Source organism: Theobroma cacao, chromosome 1 (assembly GCF_000208745.1).
Source record: "Theobroma cacao cultivar B97-61/B2 chromosome 1, Criollo_cocoa_genome_V2, whole genome shotgun sequence".
Classification (NCBI taxonomy): Eukaryota; Viridiplantae; Streptophyta; class Magnoliopsida; order Malvales; family Malvaceae; genus Theobroma; species Theobroma cacao.
Genome location: NC_030850.1, coordinates 32,281,664 through 32,294,410, shown reverse-complemented (window position 1 = coordinate 32,294,410; position 12,747 = coordinate 32,281,664). Strand labels below are relative to the sequence as shown.

Below are 12,747 nucleotides of genomic sequence, written 5' to 3'. Positions count from 1 at the left end.
TTATTTATTTTTTTATTTTTTTATTTTTTTTTAAAAAATATAATATAATATATATATATATATACATTTGCATCATGAATTATTATTATTATTTTGCAAGCCTCCAAATATATTTATAATATTAATATTTTTTGTTATTATTTATATATTTTTATTAAAACTAAGCAAATAATTAAATAAACTAGATAAGTCCAAAACAATAAGCCCAAATCCACAAGAAACGGGTAAGGCCTCACCTTGCTTGGGCTAGAAAGATGACCCAAGTTGTCTGGGCTGCATAGAGGTCTCCCAAGCCTGTTTCCTTGGTCCGTCTGGCCCTCTCCTAAACGCACCGTTTTGGACTTTGGGGACTCCCTCAAACGACATCATTTAGGCGTCGACCTTTTGAATTCTTCACTCCACTGAAACGACGCCGTTTAGACCTTAAACTCGAGTATATAAATCCCATTTTTGACCTTTCCTCTCATTTTCAGATTTCATTTTCTTTCTCTAGTTGCACCCTCTCCCTTCTCTCTAGAAAAAGCCTCCTTTCTTTGCTAGAGCCGGCGTCCCGTCTTCTCTTCCCTCGAATCTCTCGCCGGCTTCCTCGCACCCTCTCTTGAAACCCTCTTCCCTTCCGATCGACGGATCGGGCACCCCTTTTGCCTTCGGTCGGAGATGACCGAAACGGGTTTAGGCTTTCTCACGCCGGTGATCGGCACTCCACTGATCCAAACCTCCCTTCACCGCTCACCGATCTTTCTCCCTCAAGCCGAATCCCCCGTTGAAACCCCGATTCGATTTTTGGCTCCTCCCTTTTGATTTTTTTGATTTTTTTTTATTTTGTGTAGCTAGGTAGCTGCTAGTAGATCTAAGATTTTTTTTTTGTTTTTTGTTATCTTTTTTTTTGTTCTTTGCAGGTAGCCTTTAAAGAGTCGAGTTGTCCAAAAATTTGGACAACCCGGCGATGGGGTTCTGGCACCAGGGAGTTGGTGGCCAGAACCCCATCATGCAGGGTGGTTGGGGAAGGGATGGGGAAGGGATGGCTAGGCGTACGCCCAGCCATCCCCTTTTTTTTTTTATTTTATTTTATATTATTTTATATTTTAGTTTATTTTATTATAATTTAAAATTATTTATTTATTTATTATTATTATTATTATTTATTTATATATATATATTTTTTAGGTGTCTACAATTTATATATATGAAAGCTGAAAACTAAGAAATTAAAAATGGTCAAGATGCATGTAATGCTTACTTGTTGTCAATAATCCTCTTTACTTAAATTCATCAATAAAGATAATAAATCGACATTTTCAAAATTGCTGACTCAACAATGAATAGCCTTCATTTATATTAACAGCTGATCTGGAACTATTTATAGTGGACCATTCACTAAAGATTGATGTAGTGGCAATTCATCACTCATATTAGAAAGTAAATCTGTCAATGTGGTGTTAATCAACGAATGCAAAGATTAAGGTCCCAGTCCCATGGCAGTAAAGAAAGTGCCTGGAGACATAACTGTGTGGGCTGATGCTTTAGCGAAACAAGGAAACAAGTCACCGTAATCTAGATATTCTGGCTTGGTTTTAAATGCTCTAGCCAAACAAGGAATTGAATCAAGGCTGGGTTGTGGTGTTTTCTCTTGTTGTGACCTTTTTGGGTAGTTTGCTGGAGTCTTTTCTCAGGTTTCCCAATTTCTTTTGCTAGTCATGTCTGTCATTAAAATGACATGCTTTTAAATAGGCGAACAAAACTATTTCAGCATGTATCCTAGCACTGAAACATTATGAGAATCAAAGCCTTGTTATAAAGGTGTAGCGCATAATTGATACAAGAACATACACTTTTCTGTGCTGAAAATAATGCAGGAGGAGAAAATTAAAACACTCAAAATAGGCTACTAGGCAGCCTATATGGGGAGATGTGGATGCTGATTAGTATATCATCAACATCAAGTTATTCTTTTTTATTCTTTCAAATACTTGATTAGATGTACTAATAAAGATATAAAGTTAAGAAAAAGGATTTCAGCACATATCTGCAATTCAAAAGTGAGGTATAGTGGAGGAAAAAAGAAAACAAAAGAAAATCAAACAGCATACGATTTTCAAGGCCATATGCAAGACTCAGCTATTTTCCATGTGCGAGCATCCTCCTCCTTCATCTGGCTCATGCTACTCCAAATGTAGCCATGGTACCCTTGTTTTCCCACATCATGGTTGGTGTTATAAGGAGTTTCCTTCGCTATCTTGTTCGACAAAAGATCATGATTTTGGCATCGGAATATCATTAGTGCTTCCAGTAACAAAACTAAAGAAGCCATTGCTCTTTGAAGCCTTGAAAATAATCAACCCAACCATCAATTTTGAGCTTCTTAGCTTCCCCTATATAAACACTCATCTGTTTAACTACTCTTGAATTTGCCAATGATTTTAATGCGCAAGTAAATGAAGATTTGTTTCCAAAGGGGAAAAAAAGGCTGTGGAGAAAATAAGTTGGTGGGAAGAAACCGATTGGGTGAGCTATTCACTGTTCAAAATAGGTTATAAAATGCTAAATATAGCTTAGAGTATAATTTCTTCATAAACAAATACATTAACCTGTACGTGAAATTTGGTCATGCAATTCGTGCCATACAAGTCATGAGGGGCGTACTTGGATCAAGTAATCTACATGAGTCAACGAGCGTTGGACAACTTCATCTTCATCCTCCGAAACAGAAAGAGAGTGAGACAGAATTTTATATTGTAGTTGAACAGTGGTGGAATCAGGAATGATCCTGACAATCTGATGCATCCAAGCAACTGGTTGGCCAACACACAAGATTATCCTATAAATAGGCATGGGTCCCATATAAGCTGTTGGCTCCAAATCAGGCCCATTTGACTGTAAAATCATATCATCACCATGTAGTTTTCATCTGATTGACATCCATCATCCTAATTAAAATCATGATAAGTACGTCAAACTAGAAATTAGAATGAGTTGGTATCCTCTCGTGACTAATGGGCTATCTGTATTATCATGAAAAGGTATTGAATATTCTGTCATACAATCCAGAGGCGGAGGGGGGGGGGGGGGGGGGTGTGGGTGTTAGTGGAGCCCCCCGCCTCTTTTAACAATTTTTTAAATTTTTATAATTTATATATATATTTTAAAAATTTTATAATTTTGTTTTTTCAATAATTTTTAAATTTTGTAATTTGTTTTTACTTTTTAGAAATTTTATAATTTCATCATTAGAAAAATTTTAAAATTTTTCTAATATATTTTTATTTTTAAAAATTTTATAATTTTACCCTTATAATAATTTTTTATTTAGTTAAATATCATACAACAATTAATCAACAACTAATTTTAATAGGACTAAAACAAAATCCATTGCGTTTTTCAAACATAATAATAAAACCAATTGCAATAGAATTATTTTTAAACCCCATCACTTCAAAACCTTACAACCACCACTTGCTCTCTTTTCCTTTTATCAAATACTATAAAAACAAAAAATATTTTTTTTTACACTGTTTTGCTTTTCAACATTCTCTATGTAGAAAACTTTTAGTCAGTAACTCAATTTTCATGTCATAATACTTGATAAGATTGGTTTATTTACTTATTTTAATTTTAATATTTTCAACTTTAAATTTTTTCTTTATTTAAAAATTTTTACTTGATGATTTTGATTTAGGATTTACCGTCTTAACCATTTGTTGTTGAAAGCAATTAGATTAAGCATCTAAGATTGGTTATTACTTATTTATTTAGGGATTACTTGATTGTTTTCCTACAAATTAGTTGTGTTTTTTTTTATTTAGATTCTTGTGAACAATTAAATTTTTTATTCAAAGATTGCTTCTTCGTTGAATTGTTTATTAATATTATATTTAATTTTTTTAATTAATTTTAGAGAATTACTCTTTCATTGAATTGTTTATTGATAGTGCTTAATATTTTATATGGGATTGCTTCCCATTGATATTATTGTTATTATATTTGTTAATTTTTTTTTATTATTAAGTTTATCTAGAAATTGAAATTATTGTCATTATTAAATTATTTATAATTATACTAGTTAATTCTTTTAAGGAAATTATTAAAATTGATTTCTTTGAATAATTTTCAGGAATTATTTGTATAAATTTCATATGAATTTTTTTTGTCTAAATTGTTTTATAATATTGTCGAACATTGAATTTTTAGTATAACAATTTAATTTACAAATATTAGTTTTGATTTTTTGTCCCCCAAATATAAAATTCTGGCTCCGCCACTAATATAATCCATGCAAATGTTGAATAATTAAATTATATAAATAATTTAAAAATGAAGAACATACTCTATATATATATATATATATATATATATATATAATAATTTATTNCCTACTATATATATATATATATATATATATATATATAAAATTATTTTATTACATATCAACAATGGGATTCAACCAACCAAATATATCAATGCAATTTAGGAAATCTGCCTAAAGAAGTAAGTATCCTAATCTGGTTTAAAACTCGATGTTAAGTCTTTGTCGTTTTCATTACCAAGAAAAGGCTATTAATTTCACAAGGCACCATCTGGTTGACCGAACCACCACTTAGACTGGTTTCTTTGTCACAGTTGGTGAGATTGAAAATAAGAGTGGCATGATCCCACCAATACATATATATAATTTTGCTCCCATTGTTTGCTTTTAAGACTAGTGTTTCACACGAGAGCTCTTGGCATGCCCTTAGCTGCAAACACATGCACAAAACTGGAAGGTGTCTGCATCGAATGCAACTCAGTTTTGGGAACTTAGCTGGGTCAAATGATTGCGACATAAAACCAATTTATAGATGAATTAGTGCAAGAGATGGAGATCTTGGTATTATGTAATTTTCCTAGGTATACCTAATTTATTACATCAATATATATAGCACAACACCATCACGTGTGGCCCGGCAACAGCAAATTTATAAACCGGCCTAGTACATCTTTATGAATAAAATTTCAACACACGATTCTGTTTTTGTGATTTTAATACTTTATCTATCATTCGTAGGATTCCCATGCCATACTTTCCACTTATAGAAGGTAACCTTTACCTTGGGGAAATTAAGAACAGTAGTCACATGCAGTTCCATAAAATTAAACCAAGAGAAAAAAAAAATAACCATATCTAGCAAGAGAGAGCATAATTAAACATGCAATTAACCTCTCCAAATGTTGAAGAATCATAATTTTTTACCTTTCGATTTGATCAATTTAGACTACTTACAGCTTATTGCTACATATGTACCAAAAGAAAACCTTACTGGGCCACTGCCTTTTCATCATTTCCTTGATCATTCTTGACTTAGCCAAGGCGAGCAAAAAAAATATACCAAAAGAAAAGTCTCAGAAACCTACAGATTCTCTCGATCTAGATCTACCTAATTGAAGTTAATATTTTGAAGATGAAAAGGAAAATCCACAAAATGGACGAGTTTGGAAATTCTTTTCAATCAAGTTCCATTGATTGTGCCTAATTGTATTCTTCATATGCTGTTTATATAGCTTCAAGTTGTTTTCTGATTTAATTTTCACCTGTCTCTCTTATTTAGTTAGTATCTTATCTTAATGAGAGTTGACAAGTTATATAAATCACAACTAGAAAAATTGAGTCTGCAAATGATTTTTTTTATTGAAATTAAATCAATTTTGACCAATGTGATCAAATAAAGTGGACACTTCATTTAAAATTCATTCGAGCCTTTTCAATTGCCCATTAACCTAACACACTTTTAATGCATGTGCCTTATTATAAACGTAACCTAGCTAGTAATAACTATAGCCTATATGTAGCTTGGTCCAAACACTATCTTATGCAGTTTTCTTTTTTTTTTTGGTGACATCCTGTGCAATTCTCTTATATTTTAATTTTCCCCTATAGCCTATACGTAGCTTGGTCCAAACACTACCCTATGCGTTTCTGTTTTACCTTTTTTTTTTTTTGGGTGAGATCCTATGCATTTCTCTTCTTTTCAGTTTTCCCCTGCATTTCTCCCTTCGGAATGCTTTCCTTGGGTAGGCAAATAAAGCTTTTTATCAAGTTATTTTTGTTAAATTTTAGGTGAGTATCGAACTTAAAATCAACTAATATATAGGTAGAGTAATATTTATTATATTTTTATGTCCATAATATATGCTTTTAATTTAATTTTTACACTCTTCTTCACGTTTAAGGAAAATAAACTTATTACGTAACAGTGACTTCACATGTAGGCATGAGTAAAGACAACGATTACTTGATATCATGTTAGAGACAATTGATTCTCAATTTAACTATAACACTCATTCTCATATGTAAGAATAATGAACTTATCACATGACGTTGATTTCATATGATACCATTTTAAACTTTAGATGGATATCTAACTTAAAACCAATTTATAATAATTAAGTATATATGATCCTTATTATATTTATGTACCCATTATATCTCCAATTTAACTGATGTAGAATTTTTTTTATCACTACATTGACAATTTTCACATAACTAGAAAGAAATAATGGAGCAAAGAAAAAAAATAGAAAGAAATAAAAATGAGATTAAAGGGACTTAAAAAAAGCAGAAGAGCAAACTGTACGAAGTTAACAAAAACAAATGCATTTTTGTCTACGCGTTTATTAAGAAAACGTGTGAACGCCAAGTAACTGAGTTTGGTGATCATGTAGAGTCTGCAAGAATATTGAGCACCAAGTTTAAACATGTGATAAATGTTTTTGGAAACAAGTGTAGTCATAGAACTTAATGATTAATTGTCGCATTAAGGAACTTGTCCAAATTGATCTCGATGTCCCATCTCTCAGCCATTCCATCTGTGTGTACGATATAACACGAGCTCTATAAAAAAGAAAGTGACGGAGAGAATGTTTGTTACTATAATTAATTTACTACACTATATATATACTTCCCATTAATATTTTTCAGATACAGTCGTACCGATGATTTTCCTATAAACTTATTGTACATAGTTTTTTTTTTTTTGATACGGAACCTTCCCCAACAAAGCTAAATATCCAATCAAAAAGAAAAATAAAATAAATTGATAATTACTAAGAGGGGAAGAAGGGCTTCAGATAAAAAAATTTCCTGCTAATTTAAATAGGATTATCGTCGCCCTTTAACTTACCGCCTTGAATTGTGGCCTATATACAATATATAATTAATAATAATAATAATATGAAATTGAGACGCAGGTCTTGCTGCTCCTGTTTGATTAATTCCTGGGGGAAGGCACATTTAAGTTTGTCTAGCTTAACAATGTCATCCTATCATTGCTGGGATGAAGCTTGAAGAGGTCAAGACGGCAATCCCCCAAGCGTAAGGAGTAGGCAGCTTTCTTGTACTCACTCCAAGTAAAGGGCTTGTAGAGGCTGGGATTTTGTGGTGACACAAATTCAGGGAGAGGAGAGATGATTGCATTAAGAGGTGGTGCCCCAAAGTACATGATTGACATTCTTGAATCTCTTGATGAGTTTGCCAACGCCCTATGTCTCACGCTCACCAATCTCCCATTTGTTAAAACCTGGCAAAATACCAATATACCCAAATATAATTATATATGGCAAGCATGATTTATCCAAACTATTATCTAGTATACAAAATTCCTTGCTGGCTATTAGGATAGCAAAGCAAAGATATAATTATGAATATGATCGTTAATGGAGTAATTAATTGAAAAAAAAAATTTTAATACTGACCCGCAAGGCATCACCGATGATCACGTAGAATTGAGTGGGGTCAGGGGGGACTGGGACCCAAAAACCATCATGCAAAGAGATTTCAAGCCCAGCAACATCGTTGGATCGTAATATGGTGAGGATCTGAGGGTCAGAATGCTCTCCAAATCCAATTTGATCGTCTTTGCATGCTTTGGATGATGGGTCCCAATTCTTGAATGGAGGATAATGATTGAACCTGAGGACCGAGTCGCTCTGGACATCTCTGATTAGTCTACTGAACACGTACTTGTCTGGGACCCATAGACCCTCGGCCACCAGATCAAGAACCTGGCATGCTAACTCCCTCACTGCTTCTATGTAATCATTCGCAGCACAACTGTAAAAAACCAAACAAGATTAATAATTTACCCAAAGATTACTCCTTTGAAATAATTTTCTTTCCATTTTTTTTTTTGAAAAAAAAGAAGTTTCATGGAAATGACCCTTTAATTCAGTTCTAAATCTATTATTTTTCATAGAATCTATTATTTTTCTTGATTTTTGGTCATGAAAGTGATGATTCTTTTGCTGATCACTTTTATGAACCTAGTTATAATTGAATCTTTTCATGGAAACAATGATATTGATCACCGGCCAAATTCCTTGCCGCCTCTGCCAGATGGAGTCCTAACAGAAGTGGACTTGGTCGTTCTAAAACCTTCTTTCTTGTCTAGGAATTGGGTTTAAAGTTGGATCAAGAATGAAAGATTGTTGTCTGTTTTTAAGACTATGGGCAATGCTACATTGTAGATTCACGAATTAAAACTGTTTTAAGAAATGGCAAGTCTAGAAAACAATAATGCTGAAAAAACATGATAGACATTCAGGAGCAGCGGTAGAAAGAATCAATAGAAATGGTACTTGGAAAAAGAAAGAACGAGGAGAGAATGTTGGAAATCTAACTCATCGGATCATGCTAATTCTTTCCCCTACAATTTTCTGAGGGAGGGGTGAGGGTCGGGGGGCCTTTTAGAGGTAGGCCCCAGGCTGTTATAAAGAAGCATTGCATGCCATGTTGAACATAATTGTTGACGGTACAAAAGCAATAACGCTCCCCAATCTTCCCTTCTTTACCACCAGTTGTAACCAGACTCATAAGCAGTAGTAATCATCTTTCTGGTAGTTTTTCCCATATATTTGGGGTTTGCACGTGTGGCAGTGATTGACTAATTTGCCTAAATATATTCTTTTCCAAGTAAACTTGGAAAAACACTTGTTTAATTCGTACTAGTAGGAAATTATAGAAAGCCTGGGACTTTTCCACTGGGGTCATAAAAGAGTGGTGTCCAACTAATTCAAGGCTCTTCAATTCTTTATGAATGAGGGTACTCTAAAACTTATATCATGCAGCCGAATCCGCGCAAAAGAATAGTAATTAGTAGACAAAAACCATTATATTAATTAATCTGGTAAACAATTATAATAATTGAACCTAATAATATAATCTTTTTTTTTTAAAACCTTTCTTTTTATCATAAAGGGAAGATGTCCCTTTCTAGGATACCAAGCATTAATGGTAAACAATCCCCTGCAAAATTAAATTCCCTTTGTATACCGGCCAAATGCTGTTTAATTCAAAGCTTTTTACATGTATAATAAAAGGTGCCTCTCTACTATAAGTATATATATATATATATATATAATCCATAGAAAATGACTAATACAAGCCATTGGCTAAGCATAAACCCCGGTATCCTGTATCACATTAAAGAAACAGAAACCAGACGCCTTGTCTCTCTACACTCTACCGTTTATGGTTTATATCCATTTTTATTTCTTTTTTTGTTGACCTTCCTGTACCTTTTTTGAACAATAACGTGAACGACCCAGTGTTTCGAACGTGAGGAGAAAGTTTGTTTATCCTTCTTTTCTGGGAAGAAGAAGAAGAAGGAATAGAAGAGAAGAACAAAAGGGTAATATATAGAAAAACAAGATTTAAATCAAAGGGAATAATATCGTACCTGAAATTTTCAGGCTCATTGGAGATGGTTTTGGACCTTTCAGCAATGGAGAAAGGATGGGTGTGGAGAAGAAGATACTCGAGTTCACCCTTATCGCCAGTGAGGCCGATGTTTTTCAAACCATAACCGAAAGGGCTGGCAGGCCCCGCTCGGTGCTTATCATCCGCTGGTTTGTCAAAAAAATTGAGCCCTTCATCTTCCAATCTGGTTATTATCTCCCCAGGCACGCCATGGTTGATAACCTTAAAGAATCCATACTCTTCACAAGCTTGGACAATCAGCTCCGACACTTTCGACCTATCAAGTGAAAGATCAACCTCGGGAATCCCTACTGCCCTGGTTTTCTTGCTTCTCATAGAAGTTGGCGACGACAGCGTAACCATTTCTTTTCTTTTGTTTCTACAAGAAGGGGTTTAAATCAATAGAAAGCACTGATCTAAAGCGAGAGAAAGGATTTAATGAAGTACTCTCAGTTTTGAGCCTTGGAGTTGGAAGAGGTGTAATCCTGGCTGAGGAGCTGCCCACTATTTATACAAGCAAGGAGAGAGAGAGAGAGAGAAAGGCCGTGATAAGAAAAGAATGATTATAAAATTTCGAGCGAGTATCGTGAATTTAGGAAGACGTGGACTTTGTACACCAAAAAAAATTATAATATATGATGGGTCCAAGAAATTAACGACATAAATATATAATTAATTAGGGGTATGAAAAGTTCTGTCACGTGCTGTAGGGTGCGCGTGGGGAAGAAATGGGCATGGTGAGGAGGGCTTGTGAAAACATTTGGTGGGGGGGTGAGGAGGTTGGGGCCAACCTGGTAGCGGCCGTTTGTCCCCTCTACATTGGGATTTTTTTTTGGGTTATCAAACGCTTTTCCAAAGCGTGTGCGTTGTAAACTGTATAATAATGAAAATATTTCACCCTTGTTGCCCCATTTCACCATCCGCCTACTTTGACCTTCTCCTTCATTTGACTCGTCGAATTAGCCAATACACAATTCTTTTGTAAACCAACACTGCTATTTCTGCTCTCCATCCCCATATTTAACTTGGCCCAGTCGCAGCTGATTGCGTTTTTAATCGAGTCTTGCTTTGAATTCCTTGGTTCAGAATCAATTTTACCTTCAAGCCAAAATTTTCTAATCATCTTAACCCTCTAGCTTTCCTCCAAGATAAAGACATGTCATACCGTGAAAAGATTCTATTATTAAACATAAAAAATTATAACTTAATTTTCTCCCTGAACGATTTTAAGAACACCTTTTCTTGTATTGATTTGATACATTTAGAATTCCACTCTCTACGTACTCTTCACATGAATCTCCTTTCTTTTAATAATTGGAAGAATGAGTAAATGTCATTATTTAAAAAGTATTAATATTAAAATTATCCTATTAACCTTTAATCAATGTCTAATTATATTCGTGTGTGTTGTAAGACACTAACATGAGTCAGCAAGTCACCGGACAGCATCGTAAACTCACTTCGTTTCCGTTAAATACTATATGCATAAGCCTCACAAGAAAACATCAGGTAATTATGAGGTATCACGACCTACATTAATGGTCATTGTGGAAACTTCTATCTCGTTCTCCTATGTCGTATCATAACAACAGATTGCAGCATATCGACAACTTCAACTTGATATATCTACAAAGTCAAACATGAATGTCGATTAAAGCCATATATAACCACTTGGCAATTACTGGCCGATCGATATGCTTTAAATTAATATTGTCAGTTTGATTATGTGTGTCAAAGAAAACTTGTTAGTGCTGGAACTCCTATGTATAATTTGAGGGAAAACAAAAACGACTACTTTCAGATTGCTCTACACTCAAACTAAGTCTAAAATGGCAACCACAGCATTTTTTGCTATTAACAAATACCCACCTTTCTGTTGGCTGCGTGCAGATTCCATATAGCTTCGTGTCATTTTCCAACCCGATTTCATTAATTGGCAAAAAGAAAGATGTTAGTAATAACTTGCACGTTAAAAAGAGAGTTTTTATTCATTTTAAGCTCTGTTCATCGTGGAAATAAAACCATACTTCCAATTGAGAGACTCTTCTCTTTTTAATTTCTACCATTCAATAACCAAGTTTGGGATGAAAACTACTTAAATAATGTTGCTTCGTTTTTCTTTTCAATCTTTATATGGCTTTTTCAACACAAGGTTTTCCAACGCAGATTTTTTTTTTATCCTCTTCTGGCCATCTTGATGCGCAACATCATGGCCGACATATTAATGCAGTAATCCTATTTCATCAATATAGTGTTAGATAGCGACATTCAGTCCTCTATATTTTATAAGAGAATTTGGAGATTTATAGTATTTTTCGTACATATAATATAATTCAAATTGCAATATATATATAGATGTCAACGGGTCAGGTACCCGAACCTTAACCCTATAAAAAATCAACTATCCTAACCCTATTAACTACCCGAATAATTTTAAAATTACTATTCTAACCCTAACCCTATTACATTTTTACTACATATAATTATCATAACCCGTTTAAAAACCCGATTAGATTAAAAACAATTATTAAAATCTTCTTCATAGGTACCCAATTACCTAAACCTGTATACATATATAATAATATTTCTCTACGTGTTTCATAAAATTAACTACTAATTAAATTAATAAAAAAATAATAAAATTTAAATTTAAATAATAAAAAACAAATATCTTAAACATAAACTTAAATAACTAAAAATAAATATCCATACAACGATATAAACTTAAACAACTATACATAAATATCCAAATAACAACATAAATTTAAATAACTAAATACAAATATCCAAACAAATAACATAAACTTAAATAACAAAAAATATAATTTTTATAAGTTATAAAATATATATATTTATATTTAAAGTATATATACTAAAAATATTATAGTGTATATACAAAATAGTAATTATATTCTTTATAAATGAACCCAATGTATATAAAGTATAGATATTAAAAGACATTACAATTTAATTAATAATCATATTTTATTAATTAATTTAATTAATTATATGAATTTGTC

At 33.0% G+C, this 12,747-nt stretch overlaps 1 protein-coding gene across 1 annotated transcript; it reads right to left on the bottom strand.

The window, feature by feature from the left end:
* Window positions 6,997–10,272, bottom strand: LOC18613748 (gibberellin 2-beta-dioxygenase 2). Its single transcript, XM_018114208.1, has 3 exons — window positions 9,708–10,272; window positions 7,726–8,083; window positions 6,997–7,550 (listed from the first exon to the last, which is right to left on the bottom strand). The coding sequence occupies exons 1-3, from the start codon at window positions 10,088–10,090 to the stop codon at window positions 7,275–7,277; spliced, it is 1,017 nt and encodes a 338-aa protein (XP_017969697.1). The 5' UTR covers window positions 10,091–10,272; the 3' UTR covers window positions 6,997–7,274.

Bases quoted from the DNA above. Each gene is read 5' to 3' on its own strand.
- LOC18613748 (XM_018114208.1), bottom strand. From the start codon at position 10,090: ATGGTTACGCTGTCGTCGCCAACTTCTATGAGAAGCAAGAAAACCAGG. The intron at 8,084-9,707 runs GTACGATATTAT...GGTTTTTTACAG, and splicing joins AATGAGCCTGAAAATTTCAG to TTGTGCTGCGAATGATTACA. The intron at 7,551-7,725 runs GTCAGTATTAAA...GTATTTTGCCAG, and splicing joins TCATCGGTGATGCCTTGCGG to GTTTTAACAAATGGGAGATT.